Source organism: Ictalurus furcatus, chromosome 17 (assembly GCF_023375685.1).
Source record: "Ictalurus furcatus strain D&B chromosome 17, Billie_1.0, whole genome shotgun sequence".
NCBI lineage: Eukaryota > Metazoa > Chordata > Actinopteri > Siluriformes > Ictaluridae > Ictalurus > Ictalurus furcatus.
In genome coordinates this window covers 17269792-17297567 of record NC_071271.1, presented here as the reverse complement: position 1 = coordinate 17297567, position 27776 = coordinate 17269792, and the positions used below count along the sequence as shown (strand labels likewise).

Sequence of the window (27776 nt, the reverse complement as noted above, 5' to 3'; positions counted from 1 at the left end):
ACCACGCCACTTACTGGTCAAAAGTTACAATAACATGCGGAAAATGCGTCCATCTAACTGCCATTTTTGATACTCCTCCAAATTTTGTGCAATCTTCACCAAATTTGGCTCACATTATATTAGGACCTGTCTAAACTTACACAAAGTGGGGGGGGGATGCCCAGACTGATGAGAAAAAGCACAAATAGATGTTTTTAAATTGGAAGAAGAAAAAAATATTCAGGTCAGAGCAGTAACAATCATGACCAGTAACCAATTTTTCTTTTGGCGGTGCTAAGCGTATTCATGTTTCTTCTGTTTACAGCTACAGGACAGAAGGGGGTTGAAGTGCCTGTCAGTCGAGCGGATAGTAAATAAGTCCTCACCAGCTCAGGCAGTGTGTCCTTCCATGTATGTGCCTACCCATGCTGCTATCTGAACAACTGTTTTCATGGGAAGACACAAGGAGCAGGACAAGCAGTAAAGCCAATGCAGGCAACAAAAATCCCTACTCCTGTTGGACTGGGACTGACCAATTGGATACACTTTATTGAGAATTTATAGCCATTGGATGGCAAAAGATTCATGCTAATTACACTCAGAAGACTGCTACTGGATGGAGGAGCGATGACTCTGTCAGTCAGATTCAGCTTGGCAACTACTGAAAAGCTCAAACTTGAACGTTATACGAATAAAATTGCCAAAATGTATTACGATATGATCACTACTGTACTTTTGCCCTTATCTGTTCCCCTTACTATTTGCATAGTAATAAATCAGATTTTCTTTGCTCTTTATATGATTTAGCACTTCCTCTTGGAGAAGACACCCATTTCAGTAGTCAAGTTCAGACTCTTGGTTGGAAGGAGAAAAGGAAGTGACAAGTGACTGGCAGACTCAGTCCTGACCATATCATAAGTTGATGTTAAGCGGTGGTTATGTTGAGCAGTGTTATTGTCCCCCAGTGAACTATACCCACTCAGACTTTACACTCCAGACATTATAAATCAAACTCAGAACCTTATGATTGCTGGTTCCTCAGCATTGAGGATTAGCCTTCACACTCAGACATGCCTTTTCTAATACACAATGGTGTATAATCTGCAGAACATATTTAAGGCTGTAGAGCACGAGGGTCAAAACAGGGTTCACTGACTGATTTTTACATGTACGTATGTGTTTTATAGTGAGAATGTTAGCTAAGATTTCATGTTTTTCTAAACTAAACGGCCTTCTCTTGTTAGAAAGCACAGAGTGAAGTGTGCTAGCATGTCTTTAAAGGGTCTCTCTTTGATTTAATGGCGAAGCACTTGACTGAGTCACCTTTAAAAAAAATAGGGAGCTGACAATCTTTATTAAACAAATCAAGAAACGACTAATTCAGACCACAGAGTACATTTTCATCTAGGATAGTCTGTCTGTTTTAATACTTACATTTCCCAAAATGCTCAATAAACGGAATTACAGGCAAATTGAAATCATATTTAAACAGTGCAGTGATAATAAAGACGTATAAGGGTCTATCTATCTAACTGGACATTTTTCCTACATAGCTGCTGGAGTCCAGGTGTGAAAAACGACAGTACAAACTGACACAGGTCCTACGATCCAGTATTGATTACTTGATTTTAGCATCATAAGCTAAACCCCCCCCGCCCCAAACAAACCGGGTCACATGATCAAACAGGTTTAGTCTTTTAACCAGTAGTGTATACGTATTATATCATTATCACTACAAATTAAATCACATTCCTGTTGTGTACATTTTGAAGGATGTTTTCAGGTGAAGAAAAGGAGTGTCATTAAGTAACGAAAAAATAACTAAGGTTAAAATAACCTCGGTTATAATCGAGAGGAATAAAGTGAATTATTCTGAAATTATTCTCATCTGAATTGGATAATATTGCAGAACTAGACTCTTATGATGAGTGGGAGAGGGAATGGGCTTTTCTGTGTTCATCAGATAATAGTAGATGGTAAGAGAAGTCATTAACAAGCACTTTATTGTTAATAAGGTCATATTAAAATATGATTGCTGTTTAAATGATCAGTAACATGCAATATACAAGTTTAAAACAATATACAAACAAAGGGTTTACTCAGTTTGCAGTATTTAATTAAAACATCTGATTTTGTACAATTTAACTTCTGTGCCTTATCTTGTATGATGCTTTTTAAAACTGTCACAGTGCTTAACAGTTTTTATTTCATTTAGACCACTTTTTTGTAAATCATGAATGCGTATGTAAATAAGGAAATGGAGTTCACACATCTGTTTATTGTGTAAGTGCATGTTTTTTTTTTGTTGTTTTTTTTGGCAAGAATTCTGAAAAAGGAAACATTTCCATTGTTGATAATCTTCTTTTTTTTAATCTCAAAGGTAAAAAAAAAATGCTTAAACCTTACTGAAGATAAACTTTTATTTATCTTTAGAGAACTCAATTCTCCTAAACGTTCTCTTTATTTGAAATCCTTTTGTGGGAAAGGTGCCTTCACCTGAGCATTTATTTTGAAACAGACAAATGAGGAAAGTTGAACTTTATATTAACAGATTGCTGAAAGTTTTCTGATGTGTTTCTTTTTAAATGCCTGTTTAAGATGATAAAAATTAGAAGTTCATATTCAGACATAAGAAATTGAATGAATAATGTTCGAAGAAGCATAACATACTAGCGAAATCTCAAAATAGGCCAGATGGGATGTTCTGATACAAAAGATGAACTACAGCTTACAAAAAAGAAGATCTCCATATAATTCCTGTCCATTTTTACTCTGTTAATGCTTGGGTTAGATGAGCCAGTAACGGGAATGAAATCTATTTGACTGTTTTGAATGTAGTGATGTTTACCTCATTTTTTCAGATGATAGTCATAGACGAGAAGAGATGAACTTGAGATAAACCTTAGAGGAATTTAAGAGCTAGTGTTTTTCAGGAGCATTTTTTTAAAAAACAAATGTGAAAGAAATTGATAAAATCTCATATTCCCAATGATAAAAGAAGCAATATCAAGGAGAAGGAAATGGGGTTATGAAAAAGTAAATTACAAGTAATAGGACTTGGTAAACAATATTTCTTTTATCAGTGCTAGTGTTAAAAATGTTTTACACAGTTGTTATGGTTACCGGACAGTCTACAGGTAACTGAGCAAGGATAGTATGTATCATTTGGCTCTGTACCAAAGCAATTTTGATTAGAATTTTGATTAGTATAGAGAGGGATAAATTTAATAAATAGGTAGTGCACAATTAGTAAACCACTGGGTTCTTTCTTTGATGGACTTGAGAGAAGAGGTTCATCGTAACCATCATACTCAAACTGACCGAGGTTCTGTAACTCTTATAATGATTAATCAGGGAGAGATAGTTCTAGATAAGTGAAATGTTGCTTGTCTTAGCCGTAGCGTGCAGCAGGAGGTTTGGCTTCTGGAATGTGTCTACAAACAGGAAGTGTTTTTCTTTATCCGGTCTGAGTACCGACAGCGAGTGGAAATTTCCTGGTCCTTCATCATGCTGACTCTCTGTGTGTCTGTGTGTTGGCCTTGCCTGTTCACTCAGGGTACTTTCCCAGGTTTTAACTGGGATGTTATTCAACACTGCCCTCAAACATGCTGAATATGCATGAGAAGGACTGGGTGAACACGTAGGCTGGATAAAAACAGCGCTCTCACAGGAAATCAGCAGTGGCTTCAGTGAATGCATATCATTCAGAACATTCAAAATTACAATACTAGATGGTGTTGAATTAGTATAATGTCCATGTTTTGTTTTATTTCCCCTAATACACCAGCTATGTGCTGATTAAGTAACAGGAGGAGCATGTGCAGACACTGAGAAACTGGAGAGAAGTCTGACGGAGGGAGAGAAAGAGAGAGCAGCTAATGACGTTTTACAAGTGCAGTCACATACTGTTCTGAAGACAAGAATAAACCCCATGTGGTCACTTACAACACACACACACACACACACACACACACACACACACACACACATATATATATATATATATACATCCTTCAACTTCCGTCTCTTCCCTCCATACTGTCCCTACTGCTCCATTATCCATATAAATAAAAGATTATAGGCTGAAATTACACACATCTACTGTCGTAAACATGATCGTGGTCTTCTTTCAGTCTCGGTCACTCAGTCAGATAAGCATCAACTTGGAGAATGGACTTGTTAGTAGGGTGGCTCAGTGGTTAAGGCTCTGAATTACTGTTCAGAAACTTGGTTGTTCAAGCCTTAGTACTGACAAACTGTCAACAAAACAAAGCCCTACCAGCTGCAGGGCTGCTGTAGCATAACCAACTCCAGCTTCCTACCAAGCTGGGATATGCGGTGACAGAATTTCACTGTAATGCATATGCGACAAATAAAGGCTTCTATTCGATTCTGATAATCTCAGACTGACATTTGACTCTTTAATTTTGCATGTAAGCAGTTGAGCAAATCTGTATGTGATTAAGTGAAAAAAGTTGACTCTGACCTTTAGATAATGAGCAACAGAGACTGTATAATGGATATTAAAATATACAAGCACAATCAGGGCATTAATAAAAAAGTCTGAAAAGTAGTTTTTTTTTTAATACCTGGAATTGTTTGCATAAGCATATTGACCCACAGAAAGCAGTGCGCAAACATTATACATTGTGTGCTCTGTGATTGGCCTGCACTATGGCGTGACAATGTGGAATAAGACTTGGGAGTTACACAACTCTACACATCAAAGTTGTGTATTCTTTTCCTTCACACACTTCTCACACACACACACACACACACACACACACACACACACACACTTGCTGTTTTCCCATGACTCCCTGACTTCCTCCCCACGCTCCTCACGCTAAAGGACCATCAGGTAGGACAGGAGTGGTGGTCAAAGAGCGCCAAGAAGTAGACAGAGACAAAGGGCTCCAGTACAGAGAAGCAGGCAGGAAGAAGCTGCAAACTTAAAAAAAAAAAAAAAGTACAAAAACACAAACACATGCACAGAGTTGCTCTCTCTCTCTCTCTCTCTCTCTCTCTCTCTCTCTCTCTCACACACACACACACACACACACACACACACTGCTACACAACACCATGCTCTTAAAGCATGCACAGATACAGAGTCTCACAAGCAGATATAAAGGTTAACAGTGACACAAACATTCCCTATGCCTTTAAAAAAAACAAAAAAACAAAAAAAAAAAACCAACAACAACACGAATGCTCCAAAATAGTCTCTATCTTATCTGTGTTTTTTCTTATCCAGGGTTAAATGTAGTGTTCAGATAGTAATGTGACCTCGAGATGATCTGCACAGTCAATACGTAAACAATGATAAAGCATTTCTCCAATGATTTTAGTTTGATCTATACGCTAAATCAACAAAAGGTCCAAAAACAGGTCAAAACCACTGTTCAATTCAAGGCAAGAGATCAGAAGTAAACAGTGTCTTTTTTTAAAGTGAACTTTCTTCCAAAAATTGACATGCTTCATATAAATAAATACACATAAATCTGCATACTTAATGCAACAACAACAAAAAAAACACTAGTCTTTTGATCTTGTTAGAATTCAAAGATCTATTTTACTGTTACGACACTCTCAGTAGAAACACGTCTACATTGTTTAATCAAGAAAATAGCATGCACTGTTAAAAAAGAAAATTCAGTATAGAATCTAACATAAATCCAACAATAATCAACATATTAAAAAATTCCTGTGTAATATCATTCTAAATAGGGATTTAGTCATGTGAAAATGGAAATTCTGGCTTTTTTTGTTTGTTTGTTTGTTTGTTTTTTAACATATTTGGACAAACAAACATTTAATCATCTTTGAAGCAGTACCTATTTATAAAGTTGATATACTTGAACAAAACCAAAGGAAAAATAGCTTTTTCAACCATTTATTCAACAGAAATATCAATAGATGTGATGTTCTTCAGTGGAAAAAAATAAGAACACCCTTGGCCTCAGAAGCTAGAAATAACTTCTTGTAGACATTTTGCATAATTGTCCCCAGGCTTGCTGTAATTTTTGACCATATTTGCAATATTTTTGCAATATTCTTTCACTTGCAAGATGTTTGAGGGTTTTCTTGCATGTACGGCCTGTTTCAAATCCTCCCCACAATATTTCCATGGGATTCAAATCTGGGCTTTGACTAGGCCATTCCATAACCCCCCATTTCTTCTTTTTGAGTCATTCTTTGGTGGATTTCCTAGAGTGCTTAGGATCATTATCCTGTTGAAGGGTCCACTTTCAGTTCAACTTCAACTTTCAGAAAGATGACCTCACATTATCTTCAAGCACTCTTTGATATGATGCAGAATTCATAGTTGAATCAATGAATGCAAGCTGTCCAGTCTCTGAGGTAGCGAAGCAACCCCAAACCATAACATTTCCACCACTGTGCTTCACAGTTAGTATGAGGTGCTTCTCCTGAAAAGCTGTCTTTGATCTGCACCAAACATTCCTGTTGTTACTGTGGCCAAACAACACTGTCTTTGATTTGTACGTCCAGATCAAAACTGTAGTCTTGCTCTAATGTTCTTTTTAGACAGCGAAGGCTTTTTCCTGGCATGCCTCCCATGCAGGTCAAATTTGTGCAATCTTTTTCTGATTGTTGCAAGACTTTTTTGCAGATCCTGTGATCAAATTTTGGGATTCTTGGAGACTTCTTTTTGCATCAGATGGTCTTCTCTTGGGCTGAATTTGCAGCCAGTCCTGGACAAATTGGCAGTTATTTGAAATTTGTGACACTTGTAGATGATTTTTCTTACAGTGGAATGATGTATTTCAAATAATGATGTATTTCCAATAATTTGGAGATCTTCTTAAATCCCTTGCCAGAATTATACTACCAACCTTTTTTTATGAAGGCTTTACAGAACACTTTAGATCTTGGCAGGATGATATCACACACCTCAAATAGCAAAGGGAACAGCATGTTTGCTTGTCCAAAAATCAATAAAAATTACAATGTGGTTTAATGCATTTCCACTCTAAGTAGTTAGATTTATAAGGTTTATAAAGGAACTTGTGTATATTATAATGACACATGACTTGATATATAGAGAAACAAGTTTTTCAAAGTGAGTGAGGCTAAAACTTTCTTCAAAGTTTCAGTGGGCAAAACTTCATTCATTTCATGAGTGGACAAAAGCATTATTAAATTAACATTTTTCTGTTGAGTTTTGATATTTTGATTGCTACAGTTTAAAAGAAACCTTGTCCAGTAGTGCGCTGTGGATTGTGGGTGTTGTACCCTTTTCTGGCCTCAAGCTTTCAGAATCTAAAATGTTGTCATCAATGACAAACAGACAGGAATGCCATAGTCTATAGACACAAAAAAGCAGACCCACCTAATAGTGACTTAATAATGTATAGTAGCATTAAATCAAAGACTGAGGAAATAGCTGCTCTGCTTATAATTAAATATCTGAATATCGTCATGATTATGTAGTCTCTTTGGAATGGATTTTGCCTACTTTCATATCCCAAAGTTTGGTTTATACTTGAAATAACTTTTGGATAATAAATTGCAAGATGTATTATAATGATTAATTAATAAATTGTATCCATGTAAAAGCTCTACATTTCAGGATTAGGAACAAAAAGACATAAATGAAGTGTACATTTTGTGATGTAACACAGAGAGAATTTTTGGTCTGATCTTATTTTGATAAAAACCCTGTCTTGAGTCGTCTAGACGAACATTTATTATGCATACATGTATTAAACATTTATTAGTTCAATTCCACGAGTCGTTTACTTATCAGAAAATAGCAACAGAAATCCACCAATTCTAGTACACTGGGTAAACCCCTGCGTGTAGTTTTATAACTAAATACAAGCTCAATTTTCTTTGCCAGTGCCTATTTTGTTTAGCTGGTAAACAGCGTCACCTTGTGGACTTATTGTTTAATTGCGATATTGTGAGGTTTTTGAAACTATACCCGTTACAATGGCGTTATACACTCACCGTCCATTTTAATAGGAACACTTGTTCACCATTCTGTGTAAACTCTAGAGCAGAGTTTACATATATGTAAATATGTAAATACATACACACCTAATGTATAATCTGTTTTGATAGATAGATAGATAGATAGATAGATTTGTTTCCGCTTTTGTGTTTTTGTACTATTTTTTAATTACTTTTCATAACTTTTATGTTTTTTTCAAAATAACTTTTATAAAACTATATAACGGACAGGTATGGAACATGAATGATATAAACTGTTTCTGAACACTATAACTACTTTGAACAAGAGAACTAGGCTGTAATAGCTTGTACTATTTTACATGTAAAACACGTTGCATTTCATTCGTCTTGTGTTGTAAAAACATTCGCATATGAATGATGTAAATGGGGATGAAGGGCGCGTCTCGTTATCCATGACATTGTTAAATCTCCGGCTCTTGGCCCCTCACTGAACAGAGCAGATGCAGAGAGAGAGGTGTGAGTGCAGAGGGAAAGCAAGACCTGGTGCTTGCAGGACAGTACTGGCCACATTAGGAAAGTTGCTAAGGTTTGTCCAAAAAGTCGCTAGATTTGTCGCTGGGCGCTTTTTTTAGTCGCTAAAGGGGTCTGAAAAGTTGCTAAGTTGGCAACATTGTTCTGCACTGACAGCTAGATAAAAGGCAGGCTAAACTCTGCCTCTCCCAAACAAAAAGAAAATACAGGGGGACAGGGAACGCGGAGTTTTTCATTTATGCACATTCTATTTGAAAAGCAATATAATACACCGAGTACACAAATGATGCCATGTCTGTGTTTTTGTTTTTTCTTGAAAAGAATTTGCGCCCCACTTCCGATCTCTCCGCGACCCGATGGTTGAGAACCACTGCTCTAGATACTGATAAGCAGTTTCTGAAATAGCCAAACCAGCCCATTTGGCACCAACACCCATGCCATTCTGATGTTTGATGTGAACATTAATTGAAGCTCTTGACTTGTATCCATGGTTTTAGGCATTGTGCTGCTGCCACCTGACTGACTGTTTGGATAACTGCATGAATGAGCAGGTGTACATGTGTTCCTATTAAGAGTGGACCATGAGTGTATATGCTTTTTTTAAAGGTTGTTTTGAAAGATATAAAACCACTTGAGACCTGTTGTTCATCAGAATGGACATTTAACAGCCAGTCAAACAGCATCATGGCCTAACCTACTGAATTTAATGACTAAATCCAGCACACTGAAATAAAGTATAACAACTCCAACCAAAGAGGAAGTCTTTGTAAAAAAATAAATTAAACTATGTTTAGAACAATTTTTAATGATGTATTACAAAATCATGATCTAATATCAATATCAGTATTATTGTCCATTACAGTGGACAGTAGGTCTTGGTGTCCATTGAAAAAAAAAATATATTTATGTAACCAAAACGTTGAATGCAACTAATTATTAGCTATAAACCTAACTGAATGGTCATTTGAATTACAGGAGTTTAATACAAAGCTCAAAACAAGTATAGAAAAAGTCAATGTAGGCTATGCAAATAGGCTTTCCCCCCCTTTGCTCAGAGCATATATATATATATATATATATATATATATATATATATATATATATATATATATATATCCACAAAACCCCATTTCCAAAAAAAGTTGGGACAGTATGGAAAATGCAAAACAAATAAACAAACAAACAAACCCTGTACTATATTTAAAACATGTGGTTTGGTGTTGTCCTGCTCTGGATAGCAGCATATGTTGCTCCAAAATGTGTACATATCTTTCTGCATTAATAGTGCACTCACAAATGTGCAAGTTACCCATGCCATGGGCACTGACACATCCCCATACCATGACAAACGCTGGCTTTTGGACCTGACGCTGATAACAGCTTGGATGGTCCTTTTCCTCTTTGGCCCGGAGAACACGACGGCTGTTTTGTCCAAAAACTATTTGAAATGTTGACTCGTCAGACCACAAAACACGATTCCACTGTGCTACTGTCCATCTCGGCCAACCTTCCAAAATTCCTCCAAGAGCACAGAAATTACTCATCCAGCAAGTCACAAAAGAGCCAAGGACAACATAAAAGGAACTACAGGCCTCTCTTGCATCAAAAAAGGTCAATGTTCATGACTCCACTATCAGAAAGACACTGGGCAAAAATGGCATCCATGAAATTCAAAATTACCTTATTTTTTCTTAAAAATGTACATTTACTCAGTTTAAACATTTGATATGTTTTCAATGTTCTATTGTAAATAACATATGGGTTTATGAGATTTGCAAATCTTTGCATTCTGTTACTATTTACATTTTACACAGCGTCCCAATATATATACAGTACATAAAATATAAAATACACAGAGATACAACACCGGTCCTGTAGATGGCACTGTTGGCGTTTCCGGTGTGTTATACAGACAGACAGCGCGCCTCTTGAGCGGAGTCGTTGGAAGGCGAAAAGGTCAGAGGTGGCAGAAAGGTGCTGCTTTACTCAGTCATGGCGTCTCTGAGCTGGAGGTCTTGTGTACGGTTGTATCGGAGTGTGTCTCCGCTGTGTAGCGGGATGATGAGGATCACCGGGCCGCGGTGTATGTTGACTTCCGGGCGGCGGATCCACCGAGCCCCGAGCCGCTGGCTGACGGAGAAAGGAGCCTGGGGGAAAACACGACCACTGGAACAACAACACCTGACTGAACTGGACAAGGCGGATGCGCTGGTATATGCAGTTTTTTAAATGAATAAATTGCATGTATATACATTCAAGTTCAAATTTAACCTTCTTGCCTCTGTAAAGTGAAAAACAGGATTCAAAGCTCTGTATTTGCTATTGCTTTTGACCGGCTAGAGGCGCTTGTTGACTAAGTTTCGCTTTCTCAGACTGTGCAACTACTGCACTACTCAGTGTGCACGAATCAGTCTGCACAGATAGCACAGTCCTTATGTTGTACCATTAACAGTACTGATAACGCCTACTATTTTGACATACTGTGTAGTAGAGTAGTAGGCTATGTGCTAAGCTTTTCAACACATTTGCATGTTTAATAGTGTTTAATTTTGTTGGTGCAGTTTGGCTTCCTCAATTAATTCAATAGAATCATTTGTTTGTTTGTTTGTTTGTTTGTTTTTGCATTAATAAGTCCCTGTTCATATGCATGCATAAACTTGGTTGTATACTATGGTGCCTTATTTGTGCATGTATTTACTTAGGCTCTGGTTGCATTCATATTTAGCAACCATATAATTATGTAGCAATATTATGATTCATTCATCTTCAATAAGCACTTTATTCATGGTGGAGCAGAAGCGTGAGGCGAGGACAAACACTGGATGGGATGCCAGTCCATTATAGAGCACCACATGTACACATGTTCACACACTCATTCACACCTAAGGGCAATTTCCTGTAGCCATGTTTTTGGAAACCCACATGGACACTGGGAGAACATGAGAGATTCCACACATGCAGTAACCTGAGGTTGTGATCAAATGGGTAACCTTGAGCTGCGAGTCTTATTCAAATATGTTACATTTGAGATTTGAGGGAATATAGGCGCATAATAAAAAACTGTCCTGAGGAGTGAAGACGAGTGACATAGGGAAACGTTAGGATTGTTCAGTCAGCGATGTTGCCTATCATCTTTATACTGTGAAGTGAAATTAGAAATTTGCTAACATCATCCATCAAAACAGAGGTAGTCAATGTTTCCATCATTACATGAATGAAGGAATAAAGGGATAAACCAAACTATTTTCTTGTAGTAAGTAAGTCAACCATTCAGCACACAACTCAATGTTTTGAAGGCATACATTTTTTCAGGGGAATTTATTACTAAAAATTTATGCAACTTAAAAGTATTGTTAATATAAACATTGCTTGCAAAGGTACAGGTGAAAGGGGTAATGTGTAAATACAGGTGAGTGTGTCATCTGTATTACATGGAGAATAAAAGGGTGTACAGTAGTGAGTGAACTTTTAACCATCTTCTTTTTCTTTGCTGTGATTTTTCACAGATGCTGAGGAAGTCACATGAAACTGGTGAGAGAACTTTACCTATCTAACGTGAGCACTAGTTAGTCTCATAACCAGTGTTTTTTTTTTTTTTTTTTAATATACTAGTAGATACTTGGTTATGCACCGATCCCATCATATAAAGATTCCACCTTTGTCCTGAGAGGTTCCTGTGAACCTCTTTTCCACTGACTGGCTCAGCAATTTAGCTTGAATTTGTGGAGCCAGTTTTTGGTGTTTTGCCTGCTGTTAAAAAAACTCCCACAAGTTTCCGGGAAAAAAAAATAGAGCTTCTCAATATTGGCATGCTACTGGATTGGATTTGGATGGTTTTTCTGTTACAGGCTTCCAGCCTGGAAATGAGCTTCATCCCAAACCACAACATTTACATTTCCAGTTAAATCCACAACAACAACAACAAAAATTGATTAGTGCTCATCTCAAATATGTTGAGCAGAACGCATCTGATTAAAATATTTTTTTCAATTCCGATGGTTTTTAATATTATTATTATTATTATTATTATTATTATTAATAATAATAATTAAAAGAACACCCTTTACTGAGACTGGTTTTCTAATTTGTAGTTAAACCCAGCCATTTTAGCCTACTGTTTTGTCTCACCTCAAAAAGTCGTCCTTGGAGTAGTGTGTAGTATCAAAGGCATTGTAAAAGTTAGTGTTTTATTTCAGGATTCCTGTCATGGTTCCGAAATGGTTTGCTTTCTACCGGGATCGGAGTTATTGCCTTTGTGCAGAGTGACGTAGGAAGAGAAGCAGGATATGGTACTACTTATTAGTTCCTCTTTTCCTCTTATTTCCTTGTCTATTCTACTACTGATATTTTTTTTTCTCTCTCACACTCTCTAAGTTAATAAGACCAAAATATATGCAGCTTGACATGTTACTGAGGAAACGAATGTATTGAGTGTAAGAGGAAAACTTAGTGCTACTGGAAACACTTTCCATAAATGTTAAATAAATGTCTCCTTACAGAAAGCTTCACCATATCAGCAGTTATATTTTTCTTTGTTAAATCACATTGACACATGATTCATTTGAGTGTCCATCACACAAGCAGCTGTAAATATTTAAGAATTCAACATTTTTTTCAACAAGAATTCTCATTTTTTGTCAATATTTTGCTTACAACTTTGGCTAGAGCTTTGAATAAGTATTACAAATTCTGTAGATTTGTGTTGTGTATATACTTTTCATCCTTTTTTTGTTTTTGTTTTGTTTTTTTTAAAGCTTTTTTCATCCTGGGTGGAGTGTGCGTGTCATTCGGCGGAGGCTCCTACGTAGCCAGTTTGCTGTCTCTGCGGAGAATCATGCTGCTCTCTCTGCCTTCTGTGCTGCTCCACACAGCCGTGGTGTCCAGTGCTGCCCTCTTCTGGCTGTGTGCTGTCTCTCTCTACATCGGCCGCCTCGAAGTAGAAATTATCCACGAGGAGGACGACGAGGAGGAGGAAGGTGCTGACGATGGAGGCGAGTGTGCAGAGTGTAAGGCTCGGCGAGACAGACGCCATGGGAGCGAGAGAGGCCAAGAGAAGTAATGAAGAGACTCCTACGCTCTGGAGCTCTGTGCTTGGATCAGAATTCTGATCCTGTTCGTAAATATCGAAAGACAATAGAGTTTATTTTCATGTTGGAGAAAATGGGGACGTTTGATAGTTATACTGTAAACTGGTCTATGTCCTGGTCTGGGTGTACAAGGATCAAGGTCATGAGTACTCTTTTCTTTGCAATATAGATAAATTAGTGTATATGTGTGGGTGTGTATAAATATTATAAGGTGTATTATATCTATGTGAAGCACTTAAAACTTAAAAGGAAATATTCCACTTAAATGAATATTTCATTATTTTGTTGTGGTTCCAGTTTCTAAATCAGTTCCATAGTTATTGTCACTGAATTGGTTTAAAAAAAAAAAAAAAAAGGCTCTCTAGGCTTTCAGCAGGATTTGGATGAGGGGTAGTCTACCTTAAAGGAGCAGTTTGTAATTTTTAGAGCACTCTGTTGTCTGAATTAGGTATTGCAGTTGCAGAGAAAACTTGAGAAGACTTCCTGCTTCCCCTTGTCTGATCCCACCCGATGTGTTCAAACACTGTTTACCTTGTGAGTTGCCTATTAAGGTAAGGGTGCAGAGCTGATAGTGCCTGTGTCAGGAGGCGGAGCTAATATCCAGACTGGAAAAATGTCAACCGAAGTAAGGAAACTAACCAGATAGATTTGCATGCTAATGTGTATTCAAGCACTTAAAAGAACTTGAGTTTCAAGACATTGGTATGTCTTCCATTACTGTTGTTTTGAAGTCCATTAGTTTTGGTTTTGAAGTGGGTTTTAACAGCTGTGTCCTTGGTGCAGTACTAGAATTAATGGTAAAAGTACACATTTCTCCAAATCAGCAAAAGGTGGATTAGAATGACAGAGGTTTTACTTATAAGAAGTAACCACTGGTAATTCTTTACTTTTATTATTTATTCTGTTGTACACTGTTAGTGGAAAAAACATTAGATCTAGAGTCTTGAAAGGTTTTTGCAGCTTGTTTATCTCTGGAAACTTTTATGTTTTTATTTGGAAGCCTACAACAGAGTGTTTCCCTTTCAGAGAGAGATCTATGTAGATGTAACTGTCAAAAAACCTTTAGGGACCTTTGTCATCCGTCCCCCCAAACTAAAAGTGTATAGTTGCAAAGTGGTTCTAATAGCTGCCTGCTTTAGTCTGTAGAGTTTCTATTGTTGATCTAGGGCCTTGACTTTATGGCTTTGAAATAAAACTACATCCCTTCTAGAGTAAACTATTTTCCAGTTATATTCTGGAAAACAGACAAAAAGGATAACAACCAAAATGGTGTTTTTCTGCTTTCCCTAATTTAAGAAAACAATAAAATTTTACCAAAATGATGTGGAAATGTTTTTATTTAGGCTTCTTTATAACCTTGCCTAGACTTTCTCTCTGCAAAGATGACGTAAGGTAAGGAGCCTGTTTAACAAACTGGTGGCAAATGCAAAACAGTCATTCTGCATAAAGATCAAATCAAATATAAAACTTTGCTAGCTAAGTGTAATTTCTTGACAAAGTGAATAGCACGATTTGGTCAAGTTGTAGGGTAACATGCCATAGCTATATGGGCATGAGTCTAACTTTAATCTTACGTTGTATTCAGATACCGGCTGTCAAGATGTCCACGATGCTCCTGTGATGTCACTCCGTCAAAAAAGCAGAGGACTTTCACATTAACACAATAAGAAGTAATTTAGTCTGCAGAACAGGACTGACTGGATTAATCAGTGATTATTTCCCCACCGATGTTAGCTTGAACAGAGATCAGTCGAGTGAAGAGATGATGAGGCTCATGTATAAAAGTCACAATTGAGGGATTTTTACCTCAGGTGATGAGTCAGAGACTGACGTGGATGTGGAATCGAAGTGAGAACTCATTTCTTGTAGGAAACAATTCTTTACAATGTTGAAGTAATCAGTCCTTTGATGATTTCATGGATTTGTGATCGCAGAAGTGATCGCAAAATCAAACAAACTCTGCAATATTCAGAGGAGTTTGCAATTTTTCAAAATTGCCGCAGATTTTTTGCAGATTTGGCCCAAGACGTGTCATGACAACGCACATTCCGCCAAAGCCCTCTTCGATTCACGTGAATTGAGCATGAGTACAGTAGAGCTAAATTTACCAACAAACATCACTGTAAAAGACCGTGCAAAACAATCTACAAATAATACTGGGTCGTCTTTCAGTGGAATTGGAATTGAATCTTTAAATATGATTTTCTCTCGTTTCAGGAAAAACAGGATATCCAAGTTAACACACTTTCATGTATATAAATGCATCTTGATTTTTTAATTATTATTATTTTTTTTAAATTTCTTGTGTGCATGCTTTCCTGTGTGTTTCCTGTTTTGACCTGTTAACTGTACACGTTCTCTTATTCTTGAGTGTTTTAGATGGAGAGAAATGAAATGAACCGGTGCTGTTTCAATCCACAGCCCTATATTGTTAACTGAAGTTCTCATTGTGGTGTTTAAGCAGCAGTGAAGTTGACCTCATATGTGACGCTCACCAATACGTTGACACACACTTTTGAAATATTTCATTTAATTCCTCTGAGCTGAATTTGTTTAATACAATTAGCTGTATATTAATGAAAGTGAGACAGCCTGCTCTGACAAAACACTGTGGTCAGACCTTTTGTCAGTCCTTTATGAGCGTGGGCTTCAAATCAATCTTTATATATAATACATTAACACAATGTTGTACCTCTTTCTTTTACAGTCAATCTAGAGTAATTATGTGCACCTTTTCTATGTACCTTTATTACCTTACTGCTGGAAGGGCATTAGGCGTTTGGGTCTTTTTTTATTCATTTTTTTTATTTTTGCCCCTGGTCACACTGACTGAAGAACATGTGTAGATACTCTGTATATACTCAGGTGTATGATCACTCCAGAGTATGATTACTTAACGTACTATAGTGTATGTTGTACATGTATTAAATCACAGGAACATTTTTCCATTCGGTTAACGGTTGATGCTGTGTGTTCTGCTGCTTAGTAAACATCAGTGATCATTTAAGGATGTCCTCTTGATCCAAATTCGTTGGAAATCAACTTTTGCACTTGTTCAGTTGTGTGGTTTAGATGCAACAAAACCATGCCAATTCAGTCAGATAAAAAAATGGCTCTAAACAGATATTTAACTTAAGCTTTTTAGACATTTTGATATTATTTATAGTATTTCTATTTCTGAATTAAAAAGATCATTAAATACTGCAAGTAGTTTAAAAAAACAAACAAAAAAAAAAAACACTAGAATTTACACAGTGATGGAGCTAGTTCCTCAAGGTGAAAATGTTCTGATATCTTGACATTTGTGCCACTTACCTCTGTGTCAGACTACATATTTGAGGCTATTTGTGTGCCGAGATCCAATCAGTTATTCAATTGTATTTCAGTATGTATTTATTTATTTTGCTTGTCATGTAGAGTAAGTTCATAGACAAAGCATTAGATAGGGCGTATAGCTAGCTTTTGATTCTCCAATTCACCATCGATCACTGAAGAGAGCTTTCTGTGACTTTAGCTATACAGTTCATTCACAGCAGAATGTAAAAGAATAGAAAATTCAGCTCTTATTTTTTAAAAACTGGATTGCCAAATGACATTCATTGGTTTTTTTTTGTGTGTGTGCACGGTTATCGTGGGATTACAAACTGGTGATGCATGACCTTCAGTGCTATTTGCTGTACATAATGAGGCTATGAATATGTACATAAACGGGACTATAGAGTGAACAGTGCAAGTGTGATTATCTCATCATTTCGGATGACTTGTTTAAGTGGAAATGACAGATGATTAGTATGAGAGAAAACCTTCTTGATGCTTTGTTTCATATGAAAGTAGTAAGGATTGAGCTTGGCCTTTCAAAAAATTCTGTGCTTCCTTTTTGTCCTTCAAACTACTGTAGATGTCCAGTGTTGATTGTCACACCAGTGAGGCCTCATAAGCATTTGATAAGCATTGCAATTTTTTCATATTTGTTTGGGGGGGACAAAAAAAAGAACAACAAACGAAACCCAACTTTGCTTGGCAAAGACCATGCCGCAAACCTCATCACTAAGATGCGGTGTGGGCATCTCCTGAACTCTATCATACCATGATCTGTAGTGGTACTTTAGCCTCAATTCTGCTTAGCAGACTTCAATCAAGCACATCTCAATCCTCTGTACCTATTGCCTCTTTGCCATTTTAAAACTCCTGTAAGTCCCACTTCTTGCTTTTGGTGCAGTTGGTTCGTTACTGATTCTGGGAGTGTCTCAGTGCAGCATTGGGCCTGCAGCCTTGTCTTCTTATATCTCCCTCTCTTTCCACCCCTCCCTTGGCTGCATCTGACTGCGCAGCTCTGTTTTACATGCAGAGTGTCTGCGGGGGCCTCCACACGGCTAAAGGGCAAAGCACCCAAACACACACTCTGGCCAGACCTCACATTCCCAGCTGTACCTGACCAGAGTTCATAAAAGATGAGGGTCTGCAGCTGGAGTCTGGTCAAACCTAAAGATCTCATGAAGAGAGAAATTAAGGCTCACTTTGAAACTTTGAGAGGACAAAACAAAGACCGAAATACAGCAAAGACATCTGTACCCTATTGATCAAGACAATTGAGGATTGTCACAGAGTGTGCAAAGAGGATGTTCTTCTAAAGGAATTCACTGACACTAGTTATTGTATGCGTGCACACGCATGCATGGAGCGACACGTCGTTCGCCTTTTCTACCCAACAACTCTACTTCTTTAGTATGCAATTCCTTTAGTCGTCAGGAGGGAATGATCCTCACACTAATGAACTGGGGCCTGCCACTTGAATGTAAAACAGGACTTAACCCGTCTTCAATGTCATAGCCCCTCCCTGGGGTTCCTTGAAACAACACAACAGTGCTGCCATAACCCGCACGCCTCGCGTTTCAATCACTCTGTCCGCCTTTTGTCTCGACCCTGCGGCCCGTTACTTTGACAGTGGGCTTCTAACCGAGCAAGCTTCAAAGCTGTGAGTTGTAAATCTATATGCAGATTACCACTAGTGCTGTTCAGATCGCTGTACTCATGAAGAGGATGATGAAATGACAAACACTAGAGCTGTATGACTGGAGTTAGACTGACTCAGTCTACATTTGATGGTTTTTGTCCTGATGTCTCGACGTGTCCTGGATGATATTGTGGAAGGAAAAGATTAGCACCCCCCCAATCCTATATAACATCTGTAGAGTAGGTGTGATTACCAGAGAGATTCAGAACACATTTTCTTGTAGTGAGAAAAGAACAAAAACCAGTTTACTTGAAATTTGCTTATCCAAAGGCAGTTATAAGGGCAGTCGATAAACAGGTTGTTGTAGAACACTCAATAATTCTTCTGTCAGTAGTATTTGTAAATTAAGCTCTTCATATGTGCAGTCCAGATATTCTTTCAGATATGGGACTACTTTGTTTTTTTTTTTTTTTTTTTTTTTTTTTTTTTTTTTTTTTTTTTTACAAAAACACACAGACAAGTGACTAAAAAATAGCTAGAACTTAGGGTTAGGGTTAACCCTAACCCTAACCCAGCTTCTGCAAAGCCCTGAAATATACTAGAGCGATGAACACCATTCTTACAAAATGTATTTCCCCAGTTTGTGTGTTGATGATGGGGGTGAAGAGCGGTGTCTAACACATCACTCTGAGATCTCCCAGAGGTGTTCAGTTTGGTCGAGATCTGGTGACTGTGAAGGCCATAGCATATAATTTATAGCATTTTCATACACATCAAATCGGTGATCTTTCATGTCCTGTGGATTGGGGAGGAGTCATCCTGGAAGAGACCACTCCCATCAGGATCAATGGGATAAAGATGATCAGCCAGAAGAACTCTCAATAGATTTGCATTGACACTTCTCTCTAAGTGGACCCAAATCGTGACAGTGGAACAAATGCCCCTAAAGCTTCTGAACTTACCTTTAATTTGTTCCTTATCTGCATGTGTGGTGTAGCTGTAGCATTTGTCTTTTTTTTTTTTTCTACTTGTTTCGACAATGACAAGGAAGACAACTAAAAGAACTACACTTCTGCTTTCTCAACTAAAGCAACAGTCAGACCAGCCTGGAATAAAATGAACAGGGCTGAAAAGTCAGTCCATTGAAGGGGAAAGCAGTACATGCTTTTCTTCATTGTTACTCTCAATTTGTAGCACATCAAATTGATCATGAAAAACTTTCACGAGCCCCAGTCTTGTGGGCCAATAGAGAGCCTATGATATGTATGATTTTGAATCTCTGTTGAGGAAAATGGCGTGGAGTAATTTCAGTACGGCAGTGGCTTGTCAGAACTAACAAAATGTTGATGTGTGCAGCTTGATGGTGTCACATAATTAAAAAATTCTGGTCGGATTTGAGTGGAGAAAATTAAACTCTAATATTATTCAGTATGTTTAAAATGATTAAGTATTTTGTGTTCCTACTTGAGCAGAAGAGTTATAGATTTGCTTTCTTTTCCTTTCATGTCAGTAATTCAAGTGTAAAGGCCATTTTTTTTGGACAAAATCTGTATACAGATGCTCAGCTCTACAAAAAAATCTTTCAGTACAGCTAGAGTTTATTCTTATGTGAACATGGACTTTGTAAACTTAAAGAGGGGAAAAAATCCACTACAGGAATAGAGTTTATTATCTGTCATCTGTATTATCATTATAATAATCTTTACAGATTTTTCTTTTCATTTAATGTTGATACCATTGCGTTTTCACAAACATTTCAACATAAAAAGGTTAGATTCACAGTGATGGAAAAAGTTAAAGAGACCACAATCTCATGAAACATAGAACACACGTGTGTATGTGTGTATGTATGTGTGGGGGTGTGTGTGTGTGTCCTCCCTATAATACACGCGCACACACACACACACACACACAGACGCACTCACTCCTTCACTCACTGACTCATTGACTCACTGATTCACTGGCTCACTTTTTCAATTAGTTATTCACTGACTCACTCACACACACTCAATTTTTTAATCAGTGATTCACTCACTCACTGACTCACACACACACTCATTTTTTCAATCAGTGATTCACTCACTCACTGACTCACACACACACTCATTTTTTCAATCAGTGATTCACTCACTCACATACACACTCAATTTTTCAATCAGTGATTCACTGACTCACTCACTCACTCACTTTTTCAATCAGTGATTCACTGACTCACTTACTCACCCATTCTTTCAAGCAGTGATTCACTGCCTCACTCACTCACAACATATGTGCACTAATAAGTAAAACACAAAAGGCTTATCGTTTAGAGTGAAAACATATGGCCATTTACATTTAAAAATGATTCTTTTGGCACAGACACATAAAAATGATAGGATTTTTCACGTAACCCCTTTTTTTTGTTAACAAAGAATTTGCACACAGAATATCAGAACAGTGTAGTATGCCTTTATCTGGATGTTTTAACTGTAAGGACCACTTCTTCGTTCTTTCACATTTTTTTCAGTTTGATAAAAAAAAGTACTTTTTATTGACCACAGCCTTATCAACTTCTTTTTTTCATACACTAGAGAAAAAGGGAAAGTGTGGTCATTAATGAAGTGCTATGTTTTCAAAGCCAGACGCTTGAACGTAAGTGCTTGGATGTGATGGTGCTTGGATGATGATGAAAGACAGTGGTTTCACCCTCCCACCAAACTGACCCTAAATCCATATAGAGGTTAGTTAAAGTTCATGACAGTAAGTTTGTTCACAATATGTGTATAGGGCTTTGGAGCCTTGCATTTTTGCAGTCTTTAAATACAAATATTTTAAATATGGTTGCACTGTCTCGAGTTATTCATTTCCTGTATGCTTATGAGAATAAGAGACTAATACTGCATGTTTTTGTAGAAAAAAAATACTAGTGTTTAAATCTGTAAAAGAGGCTTAGTCGTGACTCCATGAAGGGACTGTGCTTTCTTATTTCATCCTTTTTTTTTTCTTGTTTGGCAAATGTCTTGATATGCCTTTGCATTCAAAGGGCCATTTCTTTTAATTGATGTAAATATTCCCTTCTGGAGTTTTATATGAATGGGTCTGTCTGTATGATGATCTCCATTTGTACAGTATGGCTTTTCCTGCATATCCAGAGAGAGGAAGACCTGTGCAAACGCATGAGCTACCTGGAAAGGATGCTGGGAAGACTGTATAACAAGCCTGCACCCCTTCCCTCTCATTTCCTTCAGTATTTTTATTTTTTTTTTTTACCAGTGTTGTGCTACCTATCTCTTTCATCTCTCTCTTATTTACAGTCTCAGTTTTCTCAGTCCTCATCTGTCCCTGCTGCTCCTCTCAGTCCGTTCATGCAGAAGGGAAGGGATGGAGCAAAGGGAGGCTCTGAAGGTGAGAAGCCGCTGAAGGGTGGTAGAGCAGCGATTCTCTGCAGGTGTGGAAAGAAAGTGGGCGATTTGGGCGCGTGGTCCAGGCGTGGCCCCTCAGCATGGGCAGTGGGCAGCTCCGGAGGGGCGTAGCGAATGGTGCTCGGAGCGTAAAGGCTCTGAGGCCCTGGAGGGCCGAGAGCGAGAGGGTGGAACAGTACACGCCCGGCTGCTCCACCCGCAGCTAGTCTCTGAAGAAGCTCGTAATCAGGCGTGCGGCCTCCGTGGAGGCGATCCTCCCTAGGCAGGGGTGAAGCTGAGATGGGTGAAGGAGGGCTGAAAAGACCTTTAGCTGGAGCTTCTGTAGTGACTGACTCGGAATCTTGGGATGGGGGGCTGCTGCCATTTATACCCCTGGCGGACTGAGTGTTGCTCCATCGCCCTCCAGTGGTTGAACAAACTCCAGTGCTCAACATCTCCTGCTCAGTTTTAACGTTAGAGCTGGAGGTGCTGGTCACCACACTCTTCAGCTGCTGGATTACAGCACGACCATTACGCACTTTCCCAGTTTCACTGTTCTTCTTAGAGGCTCCCGCATCGGTCTTCAGTCTCTTGCCATTGTGCTCCCACTCCTCTTCCTTGTCCTCCTCTTCGTCTTCTTCAGCTTCACTGTCACTGGCTGAGTCCGAGGAGCCTGACAGGCTGTCCTCTCTATGCCGGAAGACCTCGAGTTGTTGTCTCCTTGTTTGTGGAGGTGTGTTTTCAGGGCTGGAGTGGTAAGGCCTCTTCCTCCTGTTCTCTGAATGGTTAGCAGTAATGTGAGTACAAGAGTCTCTCCCTTTGCGCTCAGACTCATTTCGTCCAAGTCCGCCCTTCGTCGGCTGGGCACCATTCGGGCCTGGAAAGCAGACAGAATTGACATAATATAGAAAAATGTTGTGTTTATGTACAACCCCACTTCCAAAAAAGTTGGGACAGTATTTAAAATGTTAAATAAAAACAAAGAGGATTGATCTGTAAATGTACTTTGACTTGTTTTTAAACAAAAAAACGTATAAAGACAAGGTATTTGATGTTGTACCTAACTGACTGCATAGTTTTTTGAAGATAAAAGTTTATTTTGTAATTGATACATGCAACACGTTCCAAAAAAGTCAGGACAGGGGTAATTTAGGACTAATAGCGATGTGGCAAGTTGAAATAAAAAGGTGATGTGAAACAGTTGAGGCAATCGTCTAATCATAGTATATAAGGAGCCTCCAAAAAAGGTCTAGTCCTTCAAGAGCAAGGATGGGTCGAGGCCAACACTTTGAGAACAACATTCCCCAAAGACAAATCGGTAGGATTTAGGGATTCTTCCTTCTACAGTGCACAATATAATTAAAAGATTCAAGGAATCCGGTCAAATCTCGGCGTGTAAAGGGCAAGGCTGAAAACCACTTCTGAATGTGCGTGATCTCCGATCCCTCAGACATCACTGTCTTAAAAACCGTCACGAGTCTGTAATGGATATCCTGGATAATATGATAATGGATAATAATTTGAAAATCTGTATCTGTTTTGGCTCAGTATTTTTAAACCACAGTATTAATAGATAGAAGATCCATCCATTTTTGGTACCACTTATCCTACACAGGGTTGCGGGAAGCACGGAGCCTATCACAGGGAACTTGGAGGCGGGGGACACTGTGCCAAACCATCGCAGGACACAATTGCACCCATTCACAAGCTACGGACAATTTAGCGTCAGCCTATAGCACATGTTTTTGGACTAGGACTAGGGGAGTACCGCAGTACCCAAAGGAAACCCCCGAAGCACAGGGAGAACATGCAAACTTCACGCACATACGTCGGAGACAGGAATCAAACCCCCACCCCTGGATGTGCGAGGCAAACATGCTAACCGCTAAGCCACCGTGCCCCTAGATAGAAGATAAAACCGTATAATCTCAAGGTCTTGCAGTGTGTAAATGTTGGTAATTTAGAGACCTTACAAGTAAAGGTAAGAAAGCAATGTAAATGAGTTGCACAAAAACTGGCAACCACTTCACAAACCTTACCTAGAAAGCCACAGAAGTATTAATGAAAGTATTAAGTATTCATTTTAAAAATGGAAGAATGAAAACTTTTTAAAATGGCTCAGTCTAGTACAGGAGTTCATACACATGCCAGTATTTGTAATTCCATGCCATACCATGTGACTTTGGAGAGATATCACGAGTGGAAGAGCTTGCCCGAAGACGCTCAGCTTTCAGGGTTTCTGGGAGCTGTAGTAAATCCAGTGGCATGTCAGGCATTTCTGTCCGACTGACAGAGGAGAAATATACAGAGAAAGATTATATTCAAACAAACTGTCCATTTTGAAAATTTGTTTACAGTCTGCTTGGAATGATTATTTTGTTAGATGTGAACATCAGGCTACATCACAGGTGCCATTTTTGCTCCCACTTGATTAAATATGTTAAATGACCCATTAGGGCCATGAGCAATTAATAGACAACATGTATTCTTCTCCACAGTAGACACAAATGACAGAGGATTGAATCATTTTACTCCCCCCCACCCCCCATCTCTCACGCACACTGTACACACACCTCCTTTCCATGCAGAAACACACTTAAAGCCCTTGTTAAGAGGGCTGCTCCAACAGGGTGCTGTAGAAGTTAATTAGCTCTCATAATTACAGTGTTAATTAACTAAAACACCATTCAGCCAGAAAATCTTGACATCCATTTGGTGTAATTATATATCGCCAGCCCAATTATCATTGTAATTCAGCCTGCTCGTCTGGTTATTGTCTGCTTTATGTGTATGTGTGTGTGTTCGTGATACACACATACACTCACAGAGACACAGGAGCTGAGTTGTTTGAGCTTATTAGCATTTTTTTTTTTGACACATTCAAACATACACACCCACACACACACAAACGCAATGAGAGGGCAATCAATGACCCTCTTCTTAAATAAAATGGACGCGGGGCAGACAAATCTCCCATGAAGCCATTAGAGAGCTGACCTGAGTATGTAGTTGACCCAGATGACGTTACGTTCATGGGGTGCTTTGTGGTTGATGGACACAGTGGCACACGACTGAACCCACAAATACCCGCCTCTCCTCTGCAGCCAGCGGTAGTAACCAGTCACAACCTGACCCTTCCTCAGCACTGATGAAACACACATATTAACAAAAAGCATATGAGCACAAAAATCATAACAGGATTACAGAATTCAGGCACCTCAATGAAAGTTACATGCAGTTCATAGGGGGTGCTGTTGACAAAAATGCTGTTGGACTTTTTACGCTTCATGCTTCTCTTTTGGATTGCTTTGGATGCAGAGTGACACTGAGAGCATCTGGCTTTTGTATAATCACACTGTCTGGTTTTTCTTCATCTCCTGTTAGCTGTCTACTTTTTTTTCTGCTCTGTTGTAATAACTTTCGTTTCCTGTCTGTTAAATCCCGCACTGGGCCTCACAAAGACTTTCATTGATCTTTGTATTTGCTTTCTGATTTCTCTGTATTTTTTATTAGTTTCTAATTATAAGCTGTTGAGACTCAGGCAAATGTACAAACAGTAAAAAAGAAAAAGAGAAAAAAAATAGAGTCAAAAAAAAGAAAAGAAAGAGAGGCTCACAGTCTTCGTGGCTTTGCCGGATGGTATCTAGGTCTTCCACATGGATGAAGTGGTAGCAGGTATGCCCCACCACCTCAGCTGGGCTCAAGTCCATATATTCTGAGATCCTGCATTAAACACATAACCAGGAGACAAAGGAAACCCAGCGTAAAGGAGTGGGGAAGCACAAGGCTGCAGATCCTTGGGAACATTTTGTTTTGCCGCCAATGTTTGGGTCCACTTCTCCCCTTAGAGTCACTGCAAGTCAATAAAAAAAAGTTCTTCTGACTGATCACCTTTATCCTATGACGAAACATTTCTATCCTGATGGCAGTGGTCACTTCCAGGATGACCACACCCCCATCCACAGGACACAAGGTTCACTTAATGGTTTGATGAGGACATAAATGATTTAAAGCATATGCTATGGCCTTCACAGTCTCCAGATTTAATGCCAACTGAGTAACTATAGAAGATTTTGGAGTGACGTGTTAAGACGGTGCTCTCCACCACCATCATCAGAACACTAACTGAGGGAATAGCTTTTAGAAGAATGGTGTTCATCCCGCCAATACACTTCCAGATGTGTGTAGAAACTATGAAAAGGCACAATGAAGCTGTTCTGGGGGTTCGTGGTGGGCCAGCAGCTTACTAAGACACTTTATGTTGATCTTTCCTTGAATTTGTCACCCATCTGTATTACTAACACATGACATAAGGACAAAGACTTGATCCAGCACACAGTAATTTAATTTTAGCCAATTAGCAACTGACTAGTCTCTACTCCCTGAGCAAATTATGGTTAGATCCAAGCTGACTCAATGTTGGCCGTCCACACAGCAAAATCCCAAGTGGTGAATTAACTCTAAAAGTGTATTTTCTGCAGAATGACTTTTATTATCTGCTAGGTCAGCAGTTCTCCAAGTAGGGTCCATGAACCCCCAGGGATGCATGACATAAGCCAGGATGTCTGCAACTGTAATATTTTCTTTAATAATGATCACAATCTATTGCTATCTATCTACACTACCTATACTATGTACAAAATGGTTTCTCAAAATTTTTAGGTAATAGTTCTTAGAGTATGTATTTTCTTATGTTGGATCCCTCTTGTAAAAGGAATCCCTCTTTTTATGGTCCTACATTCACCTTTAGGTTTACCCTAAAGGCAGAAACGAAAAATCTTTTACATTTTTAGCTCTAGATTTAATTATTATACTACCTACTATTTTTTATAGTTGTAGCAAATATCATTTAAAACAATTCCAGTTTCTTATAGGAAAGAAAGCTGAATAGCTTAAATACAACCAAAAATGGTAAATTTGAATCCAACTATTTTCATTTATTTAATTTAATTTTTATTTTAATTAACATAATTGTTAATATGATGCAGAATGTTTAACTATTTAAACACAGAGAAGAAGTCTTTGTCATATATATATATATATATATATATATATATATGTATATGTGTATATAGTCATGTATAAACATTACTACCGACTTTCTGCTCAGTAACCCAGAGCCTTAACCATTGAGCCACCACTGCCCAAAACCTACAGTGTTCCCAGGTGGTCTCTATCCAGGCCTGACCCTACTTAGCTTCCAAGATCAGACAAGATAGGGCGTTCTCGGGTTGGTATATCAGAGGTTAGTGCGATTATGGCTCTAATAAATAAATATAAAGGAATCTCTGGGTACAAAAAGGCTAAGAACCTCTGATACAGGTTTTAATTTGCCACTGAAGATTTCACAGTTCATATATTGTAACATCATACATAAGTTACTTGGAATTTCATTTGATGAATTTGTTGAACTTGTGAGAAATATTGTTTAAGAATGAATAAGTTTTTGATTGTGCAAATATCAAGGTTACGGTTGTGTGCCTCATGGGTGTTTCCAATGCTTTTGAATGAGCAAAAATCTCAGTGTTATTTATTTATGATTTTGTTAGTAAAAAAGTGTTAGTTTTGCTACAGACTTTGTAAAGAAAATTCATGCATTATCTAATACAAAATTTCACAGCCATTTAGAGCAAAGACAGATCAGTGTTCACTGAGTGGTTTAGTGAGACATTACCTGTTCTCGCAGTAGGTGATCTGGAGATCCATGTTGACCCGAAACACGAACATGTGACTCTCCATGCGCACCTCATTAAGCGTGGAGGGCGGAAGTGTGTGAGCAAGAGCGACCAATCCCAGTGGCCGATGGAGTGAGCGTGAAGAGCCTGGGACCAGGGCTGGCCGACAGCGAATCCGGCCAGTAACATGGATCACCTGACAGGAAGTTAAATGAGAACCACAGTTAGTATA

The 27776-nt window shown here is 38.4% G+C and overlaps 3 protein-coding genes across 3 annotated transcripts in view; 2 read left to right on the top strand and 1 right to left on the bottom strand.

Moving 5' to 3' along the window:
* Positions 1-776, top strand: part of egln2 (egl-9 family hypoxia-inducible factor 2) — a 29215-nt gene extending 28439 nt beyond the window's left edge. The window contains exon 6 of the mRNA XM_053646727.1: positions 305-776. Within this exon, the coding sequence (XP_053502702.1) occupies positions 305-357 (53 nt within the window). The 3' untranslated portion in view covers positions 358-776. The remainder of the gene's footprint in view (positions 1-304) is intronic.
* A 9552-nt stretch (positions 777-10328) lies between these two features.
* On the top strand, positions 10329-14907 carry tmem160 (transmembrane protein 160). Its single transcript, XM_053647782.1, has 4 exons — positions 10329-10659; positions 11955-11979; positions 12645-12737; positions 13203-14907. Exons 1-4 carry the CDS (start codon positions 10441-10443, stop codon positions 13505-13507), a joined length of 642 nt encoding a protein of 213 aa, XP_053503757.1. The 5' UTR covers positions 10329-10440; the 3' UTR covers positions 13508-14907.
* A 6662-nt stretch (positions 14908-21569) lies between these two features.
* Positions 21570-27776, bottom strand: part of npas1 (neuronal PAS domain protein 1) — a 45852-nt gene continuing 39645 nt past the window's right edge. Inside the window, exons 9-13 of the mRNA XM_053647201.1 lie at positions 27544-27740; positions 25486-25592; positions 24867-25014; positions 24043-24155; positions 21570-22746 (exon numbers count right to left, since the gene is read on the bottom strand). Coding sequence (XP_053503176.1) covers positions 21794-22746; positions 24043-24155; positions 24867-25014; positions 25486-25592; positions 27544-27740 — 1518 coding nt within the window. The 3' untranslated portion in view covers positions 21570-21793. The remainder of the gene's footprint in view (positions 22747-24042; positions 24156-24866; positions 25015-25485; positions 25593-27543; positions 27741-27776) is intronic.